Source organism: Xenopus tropicalis, chromosome 4 (assembly GCF_000004195.4).
Source record: "Xenopus tropicalis strain Nigerian chromosome 4, UCB_Xtro_10.0, whole genome shotgun sequence".
Lineage (NCBI taxonomy): Eukaryota > Metazoa > Chordata > Amphibia > Anura > Pipidae > Xenopus > Xenopus tropicalis.
In genome coordinates, this window is record NC_030680.2 from 73,074,927 (window position 1) to 73,098,414 (window position 23,488).

Here is a 23,488-nt window from a genome sequence, read left to right on the forward strand (position 1 = left end):
TTTTACACGTCATAACATTGTCTTTTCATGTTATTTATAACTTTGCCATAAAAGTATTTGTCCAATGCTTTTACATTACCTATCTGATCCCCCATGTTCCTCTATGAGGGGGCTGCCATATTTGTGCAGCACTAGTCTGTTAGAATTAGAAGTTATAACGGACAGGCTGAGAAGGGACAGTCAGGCTGGCAAAACAGTCAGGTTTTGGGATTTCAAGTAACAGTTACTTACAAAAGCAGCGCTATCACCAAAAAATGATCAATGTGACCTATAGGTAACTTTTTATGTAGATTCATATTTTATATTGTTTTTTGTGTCAGTATCACTTTAAGTTGATAAGAACTAAGCATGCTCAGTTAGCCAAGAGCCAAAGTCAGTTCCTAAGGATCAGGGCCAAGTGGGTTAATGGAGGAGAAGGAATCCTGATTGATTAAGGGGATGCTGCAGCCTTACTATTAAAGGAGAAAGAAAGGTAAAAACTAAGTAAGCTTTATCAGAAAGGTCTATGTAAATACAGCCATAAGCACTCACAGAAACGCTGCACTGAGTTCTCTGAAAAAAGATTAGTTGTGTCTGTAATTCCTGTGCCAGAGACACGCAGCTCTCAGCACTCTCCTGCCCCCCCCCCTCCATCAAGAATACTAAGAACTCACTCCCCTCCCTTAGGAATGTGGATCTGAGCCAATCAGCAGGAAGCTGACTCATAGGGGCAGATTTACCAAGACACGAACACCCCAAGCGTATTTTCGGCAAATTTTTCGTCGCTTGCACGAAAAAATTGGAAAGGTTTTCCCGCTGTTTACAATTCGTTCGGTACGAAAATTTTGTGACTTTCGGATTGCCAATATGATATTATCGTGACTAATACGATTTTTTCATAAGCATTTTCGTGATCCCATTCGGGAGTTGAACTTACTAACTGAGCATGTTCACTTGGTCTGCATGTCTGTGCAGGAGTGAGGCATTATGAGAACTTTCTTTACACAGATCAGCATTTTTCCTTCCTGTTTGGCTTCTGATCTTCTGAACAGGTGAAATATGGGGAGACTTAAGGGCACTATTGAGAGAATTGAAGATATGCCTGCAGCTTGAGATTAACTCTCTACTAGCCTTTCCTTCTCCTTTAACCTTTAAACACTCAGAGTAGCAGGTATTCATAACAGTAGATTTCAAAGAGGCTGTTCACTGATCACATTTTTTGTAGGGAGTCTTTTGCGTTTAATTAGAACACAGCAACTTACACATCACTACATGACATATTCCAGCTGGTTATTCTAATGAGAGAAGCAGCCAGGGGCAGGTGACTATAAGAAGGAAAGTGCGTCTGTATCAGGGGGGGCTAACACGTTAGATGCTGTGCCAAGTTGAACATATAAGAAATCCCCCCATGACAGATAGTTAAATGTAGGCAGGAGCACTAAGTCCATACACGAGACTGAAGGAGGAGGGCAGCTTCCACACCTTACTGCAGCTGAGCCAGTAACCAGGCCAGGCCGGGCCCGAACATTCCCTGCAGCACAACCCCACACTGCACTTATGCCCAAAATCGTCCCGTTGACCCTGTGCGCATTTAAGCACCGGCTCTGCAATGGGGGGGGGATCCCTTCAGTCACCAATCCTGCAGCATAAAGGGTTAAACGTCCTAGTACTCACCATAATCACTCTGCTTCCAGCTCTAGAATGGAACGCCTGTGAGGAAGTGGTGATGTCACAACCATGTGACCAAGATGTGGGCGGGAGCGGAATGTCACATGGGGAAGTGTGTAAGCTGTAGCCGCTAGCCAGTGTCTGGGAAGCTCAGTCGTCACGGAACCATGTGACAGCCTGGGAATGGGCTACGGGGGCTTGTCAGGTGTCCAGGAATAAGGGAAATATGTAGAAATGCATTACAGATGGGGGCTAAGTACCGGCAGTTGGCAATGGAAGCGTAGTTAGGTGTTGTGCAAGCAAATAGTGATGGGGCACCTGTTTACAGATATAAAGACAAGGTCTCCTGTCTCCCTTCTCCCCTTTAAGGCAAACTCAGCGCCTGAAAAACACGCACTGTGCAATGTTACACTTTCCTAGTCGCCGTATTTTAACGACTCCACGGCATAGCCCTACGTTACTATTCCTTCTTATAAGTAAGCAAAACTTGCCTTCCCTAGGCTGTGACGTGTTGTGCATTTCGCGGGATAGGAGCTTAGCCACTCCCCCTCCCGCCCACATCTTGGTCATATGGTTTTTACTTTACAACTTTTCCAGAGCCTTTTAGTTGTGTAGCTGATTGCTGAGGGTATGGGGTGAGTATTAATGGGTTTAACCCCCTGTGGGGCAGGCTGAAAGCTTGTCTTTTATTGCAGAGATAGTGTATAAAGGGCAAAGCTGGGACTGGGCTGCAGGTTTGTTTTCGCGCCCTCTGTGTTCTTGTTATTTGGTTGGTTCAGGAATTCCCCCTTTTCATGTATGTGCTTAGTGTGATCTGCTTATATCTGTTTATATGTATCTGCCTCAGGGCATATTTCACCGGTATCCAACTTGGGCATGGCTAGATGTCCCTGATACAGACGCACTGTCTTTCAAGTATCCGCCTGGGTACTGGGGGCTAATCTAATAAAAGCATCAATTTGCCTTATTCTGGGTCACCTTTACCCCCCCCCCCCCCCAACCTTCCCATGCTGTGGAGCCATATGATACATAGGGCCCAATAACCTATTTAGTAGAGTAAAACCAAAACTCCTCCAAATTGTTACTACTAACAGTAAGGCACACAGCAGCTGTTGTTTCTTATATCTCTTTCTCACAAACGTGAGCTAGATTAGAAGAATAATATTTACATACTTATTACCCCTATGCTTGAAATAATGGATTCCCTGGCCCCTCCCCCTACACAAGGTACAGGCCTGTTCAGCAGGAAGCCAGAGCCTTCACTATAGTCTTGCTGGGCAGAGAAGCTATGCAAACAAAAGTTCAAAAATTGTAGAGTACATAAACATTTCCCTAATACCAGTTCTGGAGTAAGATTCAAAATAGGCACTGGCATTTAAGGTACATAGAGACCAAAAGAGCCCCCCCTCCCCATACAATTAACTGTAACTGTCTATGACATCTTATAGGAGCCCCTCTGGCATTTGTCAGAATTTACATATTGCCAGGCTGGGCCTACTGAATAGGACCTGTTATCCAGAATGCTCGGGACCTAGGGCTTCCCAGATAAGGGATTTTTCCGTAATTTGGATCTCCATACCTTAAGCCTACTAAAAAATCAATTTAAAACCATTTAAACCCCATAGGATTGTTTTGCCTCCAATAAGGATTAATTATAACTTAGTTGGGATCAAGTTAAAGGTACTGTTTTATTATTACAGAGAAAAAGGAAATCATTTTTATAAATTAGAATTATTTGCTTATAATGGAGTCTATGGGAGATGGCCTTTCCGTAATTCAGGAACTTTCTGGATAACAGGTTTCCAGATAAGGGATCCTATACCTGTACTACATTTTAATTGTTCAGAAAATATTTGCATATTGGTAGCTAAAGATAACATACAAAAAACAACCAATAACCTATAAAAGATGTAGAGAGGGCCTTGCTGCATAGACTGTTAGCCTCTAATGGCAGGCAGCAAGAGTGATATTTTTTAGAGGAAGGGAAACTGCTATGTAGTGGGAGAAAAATCTCCCAAGTTGTATTAGCAGAGACTAAAGGAAATGCTGAGAACTGTAAGGCTGGGCATGTAGCGACTGGAGGGATGGGGCAGTGATATTTTGCTAAGGTTAGTTTACTGCAAATTAAACTACTTGCATGTGTTTGGATTTTTTCTTTGTGTAATCAATTTACTCTTTATTTTCTACAAGGTATCTCTCTCCATGAAACTGGCCCTTCATTCCAGTCGTTTATTTTCATTTTGAATCTCAGAATCCTGCAAAGAACTCTTGTGGGCAGAGACTGTTTTTTTTCCAATCAGCCTCTTGTCAAAGTGTTTCCTGTGAAAACTAGAGACCACCAGTCTGTTCATAGAGAGGCTGTTTTTTCATATACAAAACTATGGATACTGAGACACTGAAGAGGCTGGCTCCCAAGCTAGGTATCACATCGAGCCGGATAATAGGGTAAATCGTCCAGTAATTGTCAGTACCTGTAAATTCTTTGGACTCTTATTTAACTTGCATTTGTTGTTTCGCAATAACTGGTTTGGTATTGGTTTGGTTTAACTGATGTGCTTAAAAGATAAGGGGACCCAAATTCTCTAGATGGTGCCAAGTTGTTGGCTCTCCCCAGTGATACTGGCCACTTCTTCTACCCAAGCCAGGTGTCATCATCTTTAAAAACACCACACTGGTCAGTGACCCCTATAAACACTACAGTTGCCTTTTTACATCCTTATATTATGTCACACATAGTACTGGCAGCATACTTAACTACTATTGGCTGTGTCGCCTGTCGATCTGACACTGCTTCCTGTGACAGAGTGATATACATGTTTACCTATGCTATTGCAAGGGAGAAATTAACCAATGACCTTTCAATTTATGCAACTGGTTAGAGTGCACAAGGAACCAATTAATTGGTCCAGTAGGAGAAAAAGTAAGGGCAAAGCCTGGATGCGATGATGTAAGCATATAGGACAGTGATCCCCATCCAGTGGCTCGGGAACAGCTCACCAACTCCTTGGATGTTGCTCCCAGTGGCCTCAAAGCAGGCGCTCGTTTTTAATTTTCTAGCTTGGAGTCAAGTTTTGGTTACATAAAAACCAAGTGTAATGCCAAACAGAGCCTTCGGTAGGCTGCCATTACGCATAGGGGCAACAAAAAAGCCAATCATAGCTCTTCTTTGGTACCCCCGGAATTTTTTTTTTTTTCATGCTTGTGTTGCTCCCCAACACCTTTTCCGTTTGAATGTGGCTCACAGATATAAAAGGTTGGGGACCCCTGATATAGGAAGTTCAGTGTATCAGGTTCAAAATAGGCCACTCCCATCTCTTCAGAAAACTGATCAGAGAGACAGAAGGAGGACTGATTTAACAAGTATAAAAAGTAGCTTTTACAGTGGCCTTTTTACTTTTTTTATGGGAAATAGATTTTCTAATGCTGAGAGCATTGGTGGTTTGAAATTATATCATATTGAAGGTGAACTAACTCTTTAAGTTACTTTATTTTTGAGTTTACATCTCCTTTAAAGGAATGTCATAGGAAAACGTGTTTTGTTTTGTTTTTTTACCAGCATCAGTTATTAGAGCTTCTCCAGCAGAATCCTGCGTTGAAATTTGTTTTTCAAAAACACAGATTTTTTTTATATTCGGTTTTGAAATTTCACATGGGGCTAGCTGTATTCTTCATTTCCCCCAGCAGCCAATCAGCAGAACAATTGGAAGATCCAGTAGATATTATAATAGCACTCAATAGAAAGAAATCCAAGTCCGGCTTGGGACTCTTCCAGTTACCTAGGCATAGGAGTTCGAATGTGTAGCGCAGGCTCCTTCTGAAAGCTCAGACTCGGGCACAATGCACTGAGATGGCTGCCTACACACCAATATTACAGCTAAAAAAAATAAATTTGTTGGTTCAAGAATGAAATATTAAATGGTAGAGTGAATTATTTGCTATGTAAACAGTGTAATTCACAAATAAGTACACCATAATAGCTATCAGCATTTTCAGCATATCAGCATTTCAGCATTTTACTGCCAATAGATTTGCCACATTAGTGCCACCAAGGACACTATATTTATTCTACAGAAAGCATTACCATACCTCAGTGTCGGACTGGCCCACCAGGATACCAGGAAAACTCCCGGTGGGCCCAGGAGTCAGTGGGCTCTCTTGCTCACCCAACCATTTGCTTTGCATGCCTATACCATGGCCATTACTCAATTCTGTATGAGAAGAATCAAAAGAATTGGAGGAAAGGATAAATAATAGTATGTAAAAAAAAAAAAGTTATTAAGAGATTAAAGAAAGAGAGTGACGGGGAGAGCGGGCCAAAGATATAAGGTTTTCTGGTGGGCCTGTGGCACCTCAGTCCAACACCGCCATACCTGAGGAGTAAAGAGCCCCAATTACTAATTCTTGTGTTATTGATGTGCACATGCTTCAGTTGTATTTTTTTATTATATGTTTGTATCAGTTTGTATAAGTTTATTATTGCTAAAAAATCAGATAATGTTATTTAGTATGTTATAGACTGTCTTGTTCTTAACAACTCTTCAGTTGAAAATCTAAACTGGAGGGCTGTTGAACAAACTAATTCATAAACCGTCATCAAACCATCAAGCTATTCAAAAGCAAGTAAAGACCATTTTAAAATTGTCTAAGAATATCACTGTCTATATTATGCTAAAAGTCAATTCAGAGATGAATTATCCATACAAACAGGTACTTTGGTGTGAATTTACAAACCAGAGAATAATTTTTCCATGCTTTGATTTCTAGGAAAGCAGAGGAACTGCTGCGTTTGTCCCAGCTGAAATGTGCTGGACTCTGTAGTAGAACCACAGCAACCAGTAATGCTGTCATGTGTCTCCAGCTGGCAGCAACTTCATTAAACCACCCAATCGACAAGGTAAGAACATGAGACCTATTCCAAGATCAAAATTTGTTCCCAAAGAAACCTGACAATCTCTCTCTTTAAGAATAACTTATTTTTCATACTAATGCCACCATGTTCAAGCTTTTTGCACTTTTCTGTCAGTCATACTAACATCACTAGGTCTGCTCACATTTAGTTAGATTAAAGGAGAAGAAAAGTGATAATCACTGGGGGTTTCCAAAATATTAGGCACCCCCAGTGATTAAACTCACTTACCTGAGCCTGTTCACTAAAAAGTGCCTGGGTTACTGCCATACAAGTGCCAAAAAATTAGCATTTTTGGTCATTTAAAAGCATGTATTTTTGCACCACAATCTACTGCACACATGCCAACTTAGTGTCTGTCAGCACAGATTCGCATGAAAGCTGATGAGCTCAGATTTGCTTTTCTCCACTTGCTTACAAAACGCAGGTGGAGAGAAAAAGGGATCCATAGCCCCCTGTGACATTAGCCTCGTGTAGGTGGAGTTCTGATATACACTACAACGAGAAGAGCGGATACCCAGTTCAGCGCTCATTGCACGTGTAGTGGTGTAAGGATGGTACTCATAAAGTAAAATCATTGTTTGTGTGGCCTTTCATACATATTTTCATGTCATAAACACTTTTTTTTTTCTCTAGGATTATCTAGTTAGGTTGTCTGGATTAAACAAGAAGGTCTACCTGAGCTGCCTGAATTCATTTGAATCCTTGCTTGGGGTGACCTCCAGGATGGGAATTCGGGACCTTGCAGTTCAGCATGGTTGCATGGAGGCTGTAAACACTGCATCTGAAATATTAAACAGGTAACAGTCTGATTAAGATTTCTATGCATTTTGCAGATTTTAACAGTACATCAGCTTTGTCTCTGTAGAGGTTTTTTCATTCATGTGTGATTTATTTTAATTTTTTTTTTTTTTTTTTTAGATATGAGTCCAGCCTTTCTCAAGCACAGCAGGAAGACTTGGACTTATCCAAGCCTTTGTTTATTTCAGCAGCTCTGTATTCTGCGTGCAGGTAAAGGATTAAAATGTAGTTCTGCAGTCAGTATATTATAAAGAATTTTTCAAATATGACTTTATGCAGTAACTCATAGCAATAACTAACAATCACTGGTGATTCCTGTATGAGAAGCAAACCACGTTTGCTCATGTTGACAAAATACCACATGTGTCAAAAGCATACGTGACTCTCTTCACTGCTTCTTTATCTTTAGATAACTGGGTCTGTTAAATGGATTTGGAAAGCATGACATAAACATATGTTACTCAAAATTTCACTACATTCGCTTTGCCCTTCAAAAAGTTATAAAATACATTAATAAAACACCCATTCTCTCAAATGTAACAAAGGGAAGGACATATAAAATCCTGATTTCATTTAACAATAAGATTCTTGTGCTAATGCATAGTTGGTTAGGACCTCCAGGACCCCAATTCAGTTAGGACGTCCTGAATTCTATAGACTTCTAAAAATGTTTATTTGTGCATGGGGCAGTTTTGAGAGACTAAAATTCAATATAGTTTTATCTCTCATTAAGGTTTAGTGTGCTGAACAGTCTGTCATAATGCATTAGTGGCCTCTGGGAAATCCTTTTATTGAAAAGGTCTTGTGACTGGGTTTCTTTAAGATGCAGTCTTGTGCTGATGTGCAGCTATAAATAAAAGTTAAAAATATCCCTACTCAAGACAGACAGCATCCATCTTTTTTGTATATTGTGTACAGCTCTAAAGGCCTCACAATAGTTGGCTGATGTCAGTGACCCTAATCCTTACTTCTGCGCACATTTTAGGTGTCTTAAATTAAAAACTGAGAAGAACAAGCTATTTTCTGCATCTGGAGTCAAGAAAGGAATTTTTGACCGCTTGTGTATCCAGCTAGAAAAGATTGGATTGCAGATCTGCCGTAAGAAAGTCTTTAAAAAATATTTGTAAGAAGTAACATACTTTGTGAAGTGAAGATAATTGTTATAAAAAATGTTAAAGATAATTGTATGCCTATTTCTTGTTGTCATGGGAAACCCTTTCCCCCAGCAGGAGGCAGCTGTGCAAAAATTTGTATCTAAGCTAAGCAGGGATAAGGCTGCTGATGCAGTGCAACACACTGCACAATTTTACTCATATTTTTCTGCATAAAATCTAGAGTAAAATTAATAGTTGGCTATATAAAATAAAGGGGGGGGATTAATTATAAGAACTTGATTTTTCTCTTTTAAAGGTCCACGTAAGCAGTGTTTAGTTGTAGAAGAGCTTATAAAGGTACAGAAGTCCCATGGAAAAAACTGACATATCCTGTGTACTTTTTTGAGCCTCTGTTTTCTCTCTGTCTTTCACTCCTGACATCACTGGCACTTTTCTAGGGGTGAAACTAAAATAGTGGATTAGAGTTACAAAGGGCAAGTTGTAAGTGACAGTACTTCCACCGGAAGCTGTTTGCGTTCACGCAGAATGCCCATGACAGGGCCATGAGACATTCATAACTTCAGGCCCTTTAATGTATGTTGTATAATGCACCTTGTTATCAAGGCTAATTTTTTTTTATCTAATGCAGAAGAAAATTCTGTTGTAAACACACAGCCAAGAAAAAGGCAGAAAACCCTGTTGGATTACATAGAACAAGATTCAGGTAAGTGGTTTGCCTTTTAAATAATACCCATGTTCAGTAAAATGTTTATATTTCCCATTAGGGAGGATACATTTAATGCATAGTCAAATTGACAGAATTTGAAACATTGATTTACTTTTTATTTATTTTTACAGAAAAAAAAAAAAAACAACACAACTTTCTTTAAAGTAAGGGGCACCTTTAAAACTTTTAGTATGATTATTGCTGGTGTCAGGGTTCCAAAAAACTTGAAAATGGCAGAATAACAATTCAAAATTATTATATCTATAAAGTACTAAAATGCAAGGGTGTATGAATGTATACATGTGTATGTATGAATCCTTACTATACCTGAATGCATTGCACACATTTTGTTCCTTGTGCAGGCTTGGTGTATGTGCAGTACAGGCTGACCATAGTTGACTGTCTTCAATACCAAACCATCATAACTGGACTCAGTAATATTCTTGTCCAGTACTCACTGGACAAGAATATTACTGAGTCCAGTTATAATGGTTTGGTATTGAAGACAGTCACTATGGTCAGACCTTGTGCAGGGAATGAAGCTGAAATTTTCTGCATGTGGAATTATTGTGCCTGTTTTTACTGACAATCTTAGTGAGTGATTCTACCTGATATGGTCCTTTTGCTCTTTCAGAGACAAATGAAGAAGTACCACGCAAACAGCAAGACAGTGAAACTGAGAACAAAGGGATAGATTATGAGGAATGGAGAAGAAAAATATTAGAGAATGCAGCCAAAGCAGTCAAAGCGGATTAAAAGCTGCTGTGTGGAGTATTCTATGGAATCGTCGCTGCTAGGACTTCCTGTGCATAGCACTAAAATATATTGAGGCCTTTTTTTAACAGATGATGAGATCTTTTAGCCACATATCTTTATCTTGTACAGTTTATTTGTGTTTTAATTCTTTTATCTTAAATAAATCATGTCTTTTTACAATTTAACAACTTTGCTCTGATATGGCTATGCAGTATGGTAGGATAGATAGTCAGGCAAAGAGGGAAATGCTGATAGTAAAACAGGATTGAAACTTCCAGATTTCTTTATGTAAGGAGTAACAAACAAAAGCAAATGTTAGAAGGCTCTTAGTAAATCTCTCCAAAAGAAGATTAGTGTAAAATCTGAAATATACATGGCTAAGCATAACATTACTGTATAACTTTGCTCTGATGAGCTATGCAATATGGTAGTATAGAACAGTTCCTCTATGCAGGATCCCATTGTTATTGTGAGCATTGGCACTTGGATATGCATGCTGAATTTGGACCACTAAAGGGCAAAACACCTTTTTTTGATCATTTTCATGTGTGCACGAAATGTGAGGGAGTCCTACTTTTCTCACTTATGAAATCATGAATTTATCTTTGTAAACTAAAGTTTGGGTGGCACGTAAAAGCTGGGTCTGTGGTAAGTTCAAGTATTGTTTTTGAACAAAACTACTGGAAAAAAATTTGGTTATTTCGAATTTCACTTCTGGCATGTTTTAATAGGGTGTGTCTGTTTGTTTCAGGTCTACATGCATACACAGCTTGATACATGCACATGATTTTACACTGTGTAGCATGAAGTAAAAATGGTGGTGTGGTGTATTCTAACTACTTATTTTTTTTTACACAGCTTTATAAATATGCTCTCATAGAGTATAAGTCTGTACTTGTGTTCATAAGTGAGAGCTTGTGTTTAACATAGTTATGAGGTACAAAAAAAAATACTACTTCTTTTACAGTTGCCAAAATGTTTCAAGAAAATTCATATGGCCATAATCAATACCATGTTGACTCTTATGAGCCGCTGCTCTTATTAGTGATTTTTCAGATGGTGAAGCTTGGTCACGTTGGTCTGTTGCAACTGGCACATCAATGATTAGTGACACTTGCTGACCCCCTTTTTGGATCTGAAAACCACACTTTCTTTCCCAGCACCCAGTAATTATCAATCCGCTTCATGAGATGAGAAATTCAGGTTCAGTATGGAAGCATTTTGAAATTGGCATACTGAGCAATCCCATACTAATAATACGATACTAAAATAAAACGCCTTCCAACAGAACCAGTGGGGGATCAATAACTATTTCATCAGTATTTTTGTACCTGTCTTCTGCTTGTGGGGATGTGTTATATGTTTAGGCTTCTAACTGATTATTAAAGCAGGTGTTTAAAGCATTACCAGTGAAGGGTTACATGAATTCAACAGTTCTGCATCCGACAAAGAATTAAGCAATGAAAAGTGTTTTGCTAAACAATAATTAGGAACCAACTCTTTCTGCTTTGGCTTGATGCACTCCCTGTAGTGACATCTGTCTTTGTGTCCTCATGTTGCAATCATCTAAAGTCTTATCTCTTCTTGTGTTAGTGCCTGTGACAATAGTTTTTTTTATAACAGCTGTAAAGTTGTTTTCTTTAGGAAAGCCTTGGAAGTCTACAACCTTCCATTTTATACAGGCTTAGGGCTCTGGCACACGGGGAGATTAGTTGCCCGCGACAAATCTCCCTGTTCGCGGGCGACGAATCTCCCCGGATTGCCATCCCACCGGCGAGGAAAACTTCCGCGATTTCAACGAAATCGCGCCACCGCGTATGCCATCCCACCAGCGATTTACATTTTCGCCGGTGGGATGGCAATCCGGGGAGATTAGTCGCCCGCGAACAGGGAGATTTGTCGCGGGCGTCTAATCTCCCTGTGTGCCAGAGCCCTAAGGGTACCTAGCTCGGAGGGCATGCAGTGATTACGGGACTGTTCCTGCATCTTATTTACTGTGGATACATAAAATTCTACTAATATGAAAAGAAGAAACGCAGACCAGTCCCATTTGGTGTATGTGTGTGTGTGTATATATATATATATATATATATATATATATATATATATATATATATATATATATATATATATATATATATATATATATATATATATATATATTTGTATGTATATGTAGGACAGTCATGTAAAGATAAAACTAACAAAAAAAGGAACTTTTAGCATGATGTATAAGGTATTATTCTATGACAACCTAGAAAAGTGATAGACACATAACAATAAATGTCTAGCCTAAGTATTATTTGCCTTCCTGATATATTCCAAGACAAGGTAAAAACAAATGACAAAGGGGAAGAATACAAATTTAAGAAATATAAATGTCAGTTCACACAGAACTTGGTTTGTTCAAAAGACAGTAACTGAATGTCACACACTATAAATCTATAATGTATTTACTGAAATTTACATAAACACACCATCTTCCAAAAATGTGCTATTCAGATATCACAAACATTCCAAAGTCATCTGTAAGTGGCAAACCTATCAGTAGCCAAAGCTACTGAGGGCATCTATGATGGCACAGATCTTTACTGCTAAAGGGATGTGGTTGGCTTGGGCTGGTACACAGGTAAAACCATTAAAGGTTAGCAATGTAGAAAGTATATTCTGATCCTAGTATTGTTTATAGGTGATTTAGATGTTTCAAACAACCTTGAGCTCATTTTTCCAATCATTTTAATAGAAAATATGCCAATGTCAGGGATGGGATGGGGGAATTGGAATTATGAAAATTTGTTCAGTACTGCACTTGAATGGCACATTGTTTTGAGTGTACATATCTTTGTGAACAGTGTCATTAGGCTTATTATACACTACACTTTTATTAATATGGAGTAGTCAAAACACAAATAATTGCAAAGGCTCAGCTCCCATTTTATTCAGTAGAAATTATTGTGTCCAAGTGCTTGTCTCCCAAAACTGGCTCTTATCTGTATTTTCGGTGATTACTAGGGATGCACAGAATACATGATTTTTGGATATATCCTTCACAAAAGATTTGCCCAAATGCCAGTGGATCTGAACCCTTGCGTTCAGTTGTCCAGAATTTTAGTCACCTGATTTTAGGGTTTGGAAGTGCTGAGAGATTTGGCCAAATTCTGATGTGAATCCTGGATTCAGTGCATGTTAAGCCTATAATTGTATCTGCAACATGGACTGAATTTAGTGTAAAGCATTCCACAAAAATTAACTACTTTTTTTTTTTTAACACCCCCTAGTGTGGGTTATCTTCGTGCCACAAATCTGCTAATGGCCAATGATGCAGATGGGTATCTATAGCAAGGATTGTAACACAGTTTCAAGTCTAATTCATTCTGCAAACTCGTCCCTATTTAGAAATCACTGTAAGAAAGCAATGGCTGCTATCATGCACATTTTCATTGCTGCTCTGCACTGAAGGAAACTTCAGAGTTTTGTGGTTACTATAATATTCTAAGCTGAAATCCAACCCTGGGTTATTGGAGCGGAAATGAATTCACCAGCAGCTGGGCAGCTCTGCTACACATGCTTAAAGGGGTGGTTCAACTTTAAGATAACTTTTTGAATGTTACAAAATGACCAGTTCTTTCAACTTTTCAATTGGCCTTCATTTTTTTATCATGTTTTAATCATTTGCTTTGCTCTTCTGCCTCTTTCCAGCTTTCAAAAGGAGGTCACCGACCCCCGACAGCCAAAAATGTATTGCTCACTGAGGCTACAATTTCATTGTTAGCGTTCCTTTTTATTCCTAATCTTTCTATTCAGACCCACTCCTATTTATATTTCAGTTTCTCTTTTAAACCACTGCTAAAATTTTTAAACTGGGCTATTGCTGAATAAAAAGATAAATAATTAAAAAAACCACAAATAATAAAGAATGAAGACCATTTGTGAATTGTTTCAGAATAGCACTCTTTATAATATACTAAAAGTTCATGTAAAGCTGAACAACCCCTTTAAAACTGTATTAACACTGAAAATGGATTGTAATCAGGGATTTTACGCTGGTAGCAGCAAATTGCTTGAGTAAATAAAACAAAACCATATATTCTGGGATTGCAACACACAGTCCCCTGCTATGGTGTACAGTATTTCTATTCTATAACTGATGTAAAATGCATCTCTCTGTTAGTACCACCAGCACAAGCTCTATAGGACAATTAAATGATACTTTCTGATCAATCAATCATCTCTGAAGTCTTAAGTACATTCTGCCTAACTATGGACTAAAACACAAAACTGTCTCCTGCTGCTCCATTTGGATTGAGAATATAAAGGAGCTTTGCTTTGTAGTAAGAAGGATAATAATAGAATCACATGAAGTGTCAATTAGATTGCACAGGCCTTAGTAATGTAACACCCACACGTTATTCCTGTGGCACCCTTGCAACGTCACTAGCGAGGAATATCATTGTAACTCCTTCATTAGGAGAAGCCAAATCTTCTACTAAAATAGGCTTGTCAACCACATAGCTGTCATGCTGTCTGTTGCCCACAATGCTCTTCTGGAAATTCAGCCGCTTCAACTGGAGGTATGCATGTGTGTCTATATATACTGTATGTATTTAGATATGGATTTTCGCAGGATATAGACCAAGGGTTATCTGTTAACTAGACAAGATCTGAGGTTATAAAAAGTACAACAAGACAGGGGTAAAGGTGCTTCTCTATCATGTGCTGGTTTGTACAGTTTCACTCTGAAGGCACAATCCTACATACTATATAACTACAGCTATAAACAGATAGAGGTTCTGTATTGGGTGGGTATCAGTCTCTGCTCTCAGTCACTGGCTAAACAGTGCAGGTCCCACAGTGTCCACTTCATACAACAGTGCTGCTTTGCCACTCAGGTAGTTATCTGCGCAGGGTTAAACTGAGGTATGTGCTACAGTAACGTCCCAAGAATGGACTGAATCCACTATGCGGGCTTCAGAGAGAGGGCCTGAAACTTCTTGAGGCGATTAGCTGCAGCAACCACGTAGAAGTGTTTCTAAGAGAAAAGAAAATGTTGGCATTAATGTATTAGCAAGGCTAGGGGCTGCAGTATTTCATACGAAAAGGAAGAGTGAACAAGTGATACGGCTGTAGGATAAGAAGATTTATCAATTATGGTATTAATAATTTAAATATAGATATACACTACATCTAAAATCAAACTTCTCTGGTCCTTATATAGAGAATGAATCATTTTTTTAAGACAAATGTAGCAGGTATAGCATGTAGCAACACTATTATGCAGGTGTAGGTTGCTAATAAGTCATTTTATAAAGTGTATTACTAAATTGACAAAACCAAGCTAGATAAGAAAAATTATAAGGACTCACTTTCCATTTCTTTTGTGCCATGTATTTCTGAAGGAGGATCTGGGACTTCAAGCGCACTTTGTATTTCATGGCTTTTAGTGGCAGGTTGACAAGCCAATCATGCTTAAGACACTGTCCTGCACTAAGTCTACAGCTGCAAGGAAAGAAATCTCATTTAATCCTGGTAATCACATGTGAATGACAAATGGGATGGAAATGCCTAACAAAAAAGAGATGTTTGCTGGTGGGTTATGAAAGTTGAGTGCTTGTTAGGTGTTGTACTTTTGTTGCTGTGATGTTGGTCATGCGTTACATCTTGGCCCAATCAGCATCGGTTTCATAATGTAACTGTGGGTAGGCATGAACTTCATGAACAGCTTAAACAGACCCTTGCCCTGATACTTTAACTCTTCATGAACAGCTTAAACAGACCCTTGCCCTGATACTTTAACTCTTCATGAACAGCTTAAACAGACCATTGCCCTGATACTTTAACTCTGATGTGTTTAGGCCATTATTGCTAATGAGTTGTAAAGGGAATAAAAATGAAAGCATTTACCTCCTTTCTTTTATCAAGAGTTTGGAAATAAAGTCTTTGGCCTCCTCTGACACCTGCTCAAATGATTCAGACTCAAAGTCCCAGTTGCAGTTTACAATGTAATTCATTGTCTCAGCATCACTCTCCCCCAGGAACGGGGACAAACCACTGAGCCTAAAAAAAACAAACAAAAATAGGTGGCTAATATATTTTGCAGCCTGCATATAAATGTTTGTCATGTGTATTGTTTTGCAAAATTCAAACCCCAAGTGTACCTCCGATTTTAAATAATTCCAACATTCCGTGTGTTTGTTGCAAAGAACCTGAACTTTAGTAATATTTTGCACATGTGGCAAAACGCCACAAGGAAACATTCATTCTGAAGTCCAAAAAAGGTGGCCATGCACTGGCTGCTAAAAGCTGCTAACAGATAATTCCAACATTCCGTGTGTTTGTTGCAAAGAACCTGAACTTTAGTAATATTTTGCACATGTGGCAAAACGCCACAAGGAAACATTCATTCTGAAGTCCAAAAAAGGTGGCCATGCACTGGCTGCTAAAAGCTGCTAACAGACCTGCTCGACCACTATCTGGCTGAAAATTGGACAGATATGTGTATTGTGTATTGAAAACCAAATCAGAACTAGAGGAAAATTGGGGAGAGGAGAGACTTGATTAGATATATATTTGTGTGTATATATAATTATGGGTTCAACACTTTTCAAGATTAAGGGTCTGTCACGAAGGCCTTAACATTAATAAGTCTAAATAAATGTTGCATTTTGTGTCATATTATTGCGGAATACTCTTGGTTTATTCTTTGTCCTTGCCTGCACTAAAACATTCATATTATTCATTTGGGAGGGTCAAAGTTGAGTGTACCACAGCAACTCCACATGCCCTCATATGACATGAGACCCCTCCCGGTTGTCATGATTTAAGTTATGAGATCTGGGGTATGCAGTGTGTCTGTTTCAGACTGGGTAAATAGATATAAAGGTTTACTGTTTCCCACTCAGTGACTCACAGCATGTACGTAATGACTCCCACACTCCACATGTCTGTTGGAAAAGACACAAAATCATAATTCACTACTTCAGGGGCCAGAAATTCCGGAGTGCCAAAATTCACCTTCAACTTCTCACGTGGCTTGTACCTAAAAAACGTAAAAATAGCACAATACATAAAGTTCTGTTATAAAGGTCATTGACTTGACAGAAAAGGCACTGCTATTTCTAAGTCTGAAAATAAACCAACATAAATGCACAAAACTTACCTTCTTGCCAATCCAAAGTCAATAATTTTGATTTGGTTGCCAGTTCGATTGACACATAAAATATTTTCTGGCTGTAATAAAAAAAAAAGTTGGGAACTTATTTTCTTCTAGACAAAAACCATTCCTCCTGGAACTTTTAACCTTATATATTTATATCAGTTTACTTTTAGATCTAGATGCAGTATATACTGTTGGTGAAGATAGTATATTCCTTCACAGATCTGTTTGGTGAACATTATTGCATCCAGCTCTGTCAGACTGTAGTTTTCATCTGTGATGCGGTCAAATAGTTCTCCACCATCCAGACTAAAATACAAGAAGCCAAGTTTAGCACAAAATATGATAGGGATCACAATCTGAGTTTTGATCCTAGTTTGAGCTCAAGAATAATGTTCAGACCCTGTTACCTTTTCTTTTTTAAGTCATTGTGTATTGTACCTTGCAGGTTGTCTTGGATGTGCCGGCCTTATAGGTATTGGATAGTTAATATACAGAAAACTCCAAAAAGGGACCAACTATTATATACTCTTATATACTTGCATGGAATTGCGAGTTCTCCAATGGAAAACTTTCTACTGGTAAATTCTCCAAACATAAATGTCACCCTCCTTTCCTAACCAGCCTGTTAACATATTCATGTAAAGTGGCATCAGAAGCAACTATGGGGCACATTTACTAGTGCACGAAAGCTTGGAGCGTTCGTATTCTTGGCGTTTTTTTCACGATTGCGCGACTTTTTCGCGCACTAGCGCGAAAAATTCGGAAAGGCTCTGCCGCTGTTTACAATGGTTCGGTACGAAAATTTTGTGACTTTTGGATCGCCAATACGATATTATCGTGACTAATACGATTTTTTCGTAAGCATTTTCGGGATATTTGCGATCTTCAGAAATTTTTCCAATCCAAATTTTTCCCATTTGGGATTCGGATTCCTGGATTAGTAAATGTGCCCCTATGTGTTTATGTGGCGATTTCTGCCATTCTTTTTCAGTATATGAGTTTTATGTCCTTTGGTCCAGCTGCATGTGGTGGTGTCACCCCATACCTTTTTATACCAGCCACAAAAAGTTAATTAGGTAAGGGTTGACATGAACCTGAAGCCAATTCTAAGGTTTTACCACTTCAATGATGTTTGTTTGAGCACCAAAGAAGGGCAGGTAGAAAGTATTCCTATTTTAGCATTTAAATGTCAGACAATACTTTACTAAATGTGATATTGTCAAAATAATTCACCAAGCAAAGTAACAGAAGCAAAAGTCCAGTATCTTCCAACTTACTATTCCATTATCAAGGTCAGGTCATTCTTGCATTCAAATGCATCATAGAGCTGTATCAGGTTCACGTGATTTAGTTGGTTCATGACATTGATTTCATTTTTCACTTCATCCTGTTCAAACAAAAGGCCCAAATTATTCACTCATGTACATGCAATAGAAACTGGCAGCAACATTTCAGCTTTTAAGAGGAAAATAAAATCAAACTGTTGCTGACAGTTCAGAAACCTGTATGCTCACAGAACTATCTAGAACAGACTAGTGTATAGGTATCTGCATTGAATAAAAATATAATGTTAAGAACATCTCATTTATCAGCAATGCTCTTATCATAACAACCGACTTCAAAAGGTTTCCATGGAGATATATCACTAATGGAGTTATATGAAAAATATACATATACATTTTACTTGCATCAATTACCCTGTCCTTTGCTCCTTTGACTTTGATTATTTTTGCTGCTAGCTGAAGCCCAGTTGCTTTTTCTATACACTTGTGAACTTGGCCAAAGCGCCCCCTGCTGAGAAAAATAAAATATTAGTAAAAAAAAAAAGTCACAGTAAATATAAAACTAAATTTAGGTTCTAAAAGACTTGTTCTCAGATTCCATTTGGAAAAGAAGACCTTTATGACAAGAAAATAGTAGTATACAGCTATATTTACTATGCTTTGGGGAAGGTCTTGTGTTTCTGTTGTTGTTACTGCTGATTAAAAATAGCATGGCACAAAGAAAATAGAACTGAAAGGCCAATGGCATAAATCAAGTTCACAGTGGATTAGCAGCAACCTTGTATACAGCTGTCCCATAAAGGCAAACATGCTATGTATCTTTTGTTCTATTAGATTTCATAGTCAGATGCCGGTGAACTGTATAACTGCAGTGCTGCGTGTGTGGCCTTGTGTTTCTGTGCAGAATTACTGCTCCCCATAGTGCAGCACTTTCATACAACTTATAAATCCTTCCTTTCTGAAGGAAATGTATATTTGAGCAAGTTTATATAAGGAAATATGTGTAGCTGTGTGGTAGATTATTACAAAAGATTTTTACTATTGACTTGTTACTAAGAAAATATGTAGATCTAAAAGGAGCACAAATGTACACAATATAGTACCATGCTTAATTACCCTAATACAGTCAATACATAGAGCGGCTATGAATATCCTACTAACACCATTTTGACTAGCATGCTGTTTAATACATATGACGTGGCCACTGATTACATAATGGTAGATAATAAATCCAATGCTATTGTTGTGGCGTTCTGGAATTTTCTGGTAAGCTCAGTAGTCAGTGGATTAATCAGTCCATTAGTTGAGTTAAGGCAGAAACTCGATTCTAATTCTGTGACTGGGTGATGAGTGATGAACTTTTGGAATTTAATCTATCTTTTGGACAAAGGCACACTCATATGTTAAGGGTATACATTCCACAAAGGTGCCAAACTTAACAAAGAACTAGAGCAGTAGTCTATTAGAGTACATGTCTACCAGCTACCTACTGGTGGGATGGCCAGGATGGCTAGCAGTGATTGCAGAATATTTTGCCAAACATAAGATAAACCCAATAGGATTGTTTTGTCACAAATAAGGATTAATTATATCTTAGTTGGGACCAAGAACAAGGTACAGTTTTATTATTACAGAGAAAAGAAAAATAAAATTATTGGATTAAAATATCAGTGTAAGGGTGTTCAGAAAATATTTCTAAGCACATCCAGGGCTGACCAAAAATTTCACTGAATAATAATCGATTGCTATGGTGTATAACGGGCTGTTCTATATGTGTTTCCAAAGAGGAAAACAAACATTTTATAGTCACAGCTGTCCTTCATAAACTTTTAAAATACTCTGCACTATGCATGCCATGAAAGTAACTTGCATGACTTTACCAATGCTTGTTCATAAACTCCTAGGGCTCTTACACATGGGCGTTTTATTATGTGTTTAGAAACACATTCTGAATGCAAAAAAACACATATTAGGTGCCCTAGGAGACTGATGCACCTTCCCACCTTTGGCACGTTGGTCTCCAGGGCAATCTATGCATACATGTATCTCCCATGCATATGGATAAGCACGTCTTGAGGCTCTATTTATTACAGCTATCTCCTGTCAAAGCCTTTACCTGTTATCCTGATGCTCCTGTTACTGACTCTGTGTCTGTTCTGCCCTGACTTGCCTGTTTCTGACCACGCCTCTGCTTAATCCTTGCCTGTACTGTTCGGGACCAGGATGGGATTCAGAATAGACCCTGGTGTTTCAAGTACACAGAGGCCCAAACAGCCTCCCACAGGCTCACTAAATATTGACTGTCTATGGCATCTTAATGCATCCCCTATGGCATTTGCCAGAATCCACAGATTGCCAGTCTGGGCTAGGTAACATGCTTTGTATTAAACTCAGCAGTCTTCAGGTTCTCTCAGTCTGCAGCTGAAAGTCCCATGACACCAAAAGGGCATTAGTGAAGACTGGACCTGGCCGAGTTCCCCTGCGTACTAAAGAGTCTAATCACTTAAAGGAACAGTAACACTAAAAAATGAAAGAGCTTTAAAGTAATAAATATATAATGCACTGTTGCCCTGCACTGGTAAACCTGGTGTGTTTGCTACAGTAACCCTACTATAATTTATATAATAAGCTGCTGTGTAGCCACGGGGGCAGCCATTGAAGCTGGAAAAAAGGAGAAAAGGCACAGGTTACATTGCAGATAACAGATAAGTTCTGTAGAATACAATAGTGTTTTATCTGTTATCTGCTATGTGCCTGTGCCTTTTCTCCTTTGAATGGCTGCCTCCATGGCTACATAGCAGCTTATTTATATAAATTATAGTAGACTTTCTGAAGTAAACACACAAATTTTACCAGTGCAGGGAAGCAGCACATTATATTTTAGTTACTTTTATACACTTTCATTTTTTGATGATACTGTTCCTTTAAGCAGCCCCAGTATTTCTGTTACACAGACCGTAACACAAGTATTGTGTTCATATGCAATTTTTTAAACACACTCAAGTGCATTTGTCACTTTTTAAATGCAACCCTCTATTTTAATATCTTCTGAATGCGCCCAAGAAAATGCAGCATGTAGAATCTAAAAAAACACAGTGAAATTTAAATGAAGTTAAACACTTTGAACTTTAAAAGCTCATGAGTACAATTTGGCATAATTTAATGGAATCTGTTAGCTGATGCATTTAGGTGCACTCAAACCTGCATTTTAAATTAATTTGAAAAATGCCTGTGTGTAAGAGCCCTCAGGTGTTTTTGAGCATCTTTAGAGTATCCAGAAACCACTCTTTCATGATCTTCAGAATATCTAGAAAAACCACTCATGGTTATTATGAGCTCATAAATGGAAAGCTAGTGTTACAGAGTTCCCCAGCAGGGCAGCCAGGAATTAGTTTGTGTAAGAGTCTGAACAAATGCTTATTTCCTGGCTACTCATTGAAAGATATTTATGGCACTATTTTTTATTATTATTATTTGTCATTTATTTCAGAAGCTAGTCACTACCTGAAATGTGTAAGAAACCTCTGTCTTAAAAGAATCATGCCCCTGAAGTAAGTAACATATCTTTAACACAGTTGTTCAAGAAAAGCATTTGTGCATACAAGTATATTAACTACATTATTAAATCCAAGCCAATCCTGGATGATACTGATTGCAATGGATTTCACACTTACAGAGAAAGAAAAGGAAAAATACACTGTTACTGATTCTCTTGGCAACAACTAGTATTTGGCACATTTTATAACTCACCCTCCTAAGACCTCATGTTGGCTCACAGAATAACATGACGACAAGATTGCTTGCTTAATGCTCACTATCCGATGGTTGAATGGTGCAGGAGGCGGAGGGCAGTCATCTAAATTAAGATAATAAATACAAATTAGATAAGCAACATCACTTTATGTTTTATTTGTTGTTGTTTTAATGAAAACATGAAATGCCTCTGAGCACAATATCAGCTAATAATAAATAAATGTTTTAGCAAAGTTATGTTACATGGACTTGGCAAAAACACACAAAATTCTGTTCTTTACTGCTGTTATTGACTTGGCACTAATAAGAAGCCACAAATCTGCATTTAGACGGATACTGTTATGTGAATAGGAAAAGCATAGGTCTGAAGTTCACCTGCACTTCAGGTTTGTATGAATAGATGTCCCCTATGTATTCCTATTGAATTGCCAGGAATACAGATGTGATTAATGTCAAGGATGTCACTTGAATTGAAATGTCATTAAGCGCCACATGTAAACTAAAGTAAAGCCAGAGCCCAGCTGCAGTGATCTCTCTGCCAACCCAAATGCTGCTGGTTGGAGGACAGCAGATCAACCCCACTGCCAAGTATGAGTGAAAGTCTAAGAATTGTTCATTTGTATAAGTTGTAAAGATGTGGAATGCTTTTCCTGAACCTATTATATTGGGACTTGCAATAGAAACTTTTCAAAAAGGTTCAGGTGCAAATAGGAAAATAAGAGGTTCCAGGTATTGTGGTATTGATTCTGTAATGCTTACATGAACAAACTTCTAGCTACTTCAGCAAAAGGGTAAACAGGACTCTTGCCACTCGAATGGTTTCTCACATTTCTATAAGGGGAGGGATTTTTTATCTCTACACACACTCTGACCAAGTGATCTGGGTCCCTGTGCTTCTTAAACAATGTATTGGATGGAAAGGATTCACTCAGCATATTTCTTCAATATGTTATAAAGCTATAGAGATAATAGTTACAGACTAATGTAGGGCTCACTCTGGCATAACATATACAAGGGTCTTCAATCTTAACTCCAAGAGATCCTCCACTACCCCAACCATCACATTTAAGTCTCTGCAATGGTGGATCAAGCCAGTGAGACTAACCCTCTACACAGCTCTGTTTTTAGAACAACTAAACATATGACTATACAGCTGTAAGGTACAATCACAGAGGCAACCACAACGCATGCACAAGGCCCACAGCATTAAAGTCACATTGTTCTTGGCTCTTGTATGCACTTTCATCATGACATGCATGAATGATGAGTTTTAGCATAGCCTACCAGCATGACACTAAGCCTTCACCTCCGTTTCCTGCATCATTGTTGACCAAACCTGTTTCTTAAATTTCCCTCTGTTCCTGG

General features: G+C 38.4%; 3 protein-coding genes across 9 annotated transcripts in view; 1 reads left to right on the plus strand and 2 right to left on the minus strand.

The window, feature by feature from the left end:
- The window catches only part of vps35 (VPS35 retromer complex component), a 46,290-nt gene extending 44,353 nt beyond the window's left edge, over positions 1–1,937 (minus strand). The window contains exon 1 of one of the 2 annotated variants that reach the window (XM_012961188.3): positions 1,654–1,937. In XM_012961188.3, coding sequence (XP_012816642.1) covers positions 1,654–1,656 — 3 coding nt within the window. In that variant the 5' untranslated portion in view covers positions 1,657–1,937. The remainder of the gene's footprint in view (positions 1–1,653) is intronic. The other variant, NM_001017226.2, reaches the window with a different exon arrangement.
- On the plus strand, positions 1,770–10,116 carry orc6 (origin recognition complex subunit 6). Of its 4 annotated transcripts, none has more exons than XM_012961183.3 (8): positions 1,770–1,852; positions 3,838–4,092; positions 6,412–6,541; positions 7,190–7,353; positions 7,475–7,564; positions 8,340–8,452; positions 9,098–9,172; positions 9,810–10,116. In XM_012961183.3, exons 2-8 carry the CDS (start codon positions 4,028–4,030, stop codon positions 9,929–9,931), a joined length of 759 nt encoding a protein of 252 aa, XP_012816637.1. In that variant the 5' UTR covers positions 1,770–1,852; positions 3,838–4,027; the 3' UTR covers positions 9,932–10,116.
- Positions 10,117–13,865: 3,749 nt separating this feature from the next.
- The window catches only part of mylk3 (myosin light chain kinase 3), a 32,886-nt gene continuing 23,263 nt past the window's right edge, over positions 13,866–23,488 (minus strand). For 2 of the 3 annotated variants that reach the window (XM_004914063.4, XM_002931694.5), the window contains exons 5-13: positions 22,121–22,226; positions 18,785–18,881; positions 18,365–18,474; positions 17,252–17,393; positions 17,088–17,158; positions 16,839–16,967; positions 15,833–15,985; positions 15,295–15,427; positions 13,866–14,960 (exon numbers count right to left, since the gene is read on the minus strand). In XM_004914063.4, coding sequence (XP_004914120.2) covers positions 14,889–14,960; positions 15,295–15,427; positions 15,833–15,985; positions 16,839–16,967; positions 17,088–17,158; positions 17,252–17,393; positions 18,365–18,474; positions 18,785–18,881; positions 22,121–22,226 — 1,013 coding nt within the window. In that variant the 3' untranslated portion in view covers positions 13,866–14,888. The remainder of the gene's footprint in view (positions 14,961–15,294; positions 15,428–15,832; positions 15,986–16,838; positions 16,968–17,087; positions 17,159–17,251; positions 17,394–18,364; positions 18,475–18,784; positions 18,882–22,120; positions 22,227–23,488) is intronic. The other variant, XM_012961651.3, reaches the window with a different exon arrangement.

Coding starts and splice junctions, on each gene's coding strand:
- orc6 (XM_012961183.3), top strand. CDS start 4,028: ATGGATACTGAGACACTGAAGAGGCTGGCTCCCAAGCTAGGTATCACA. Junction 4,093..6,411: donor ACATCGAGCCGGATAATAGG/GTAAATCGTCCA, acceptor TTTGATTTCTAG/GAAAGCAGAGGAACTGCTGC. Junction 7,565..8,339: donor GCTCTGTATTCTGCGTGCAG/GTAAAGGATTAA, acceptor CGCACATTTTAG/GTGTCTTAAATTAAAAACTG.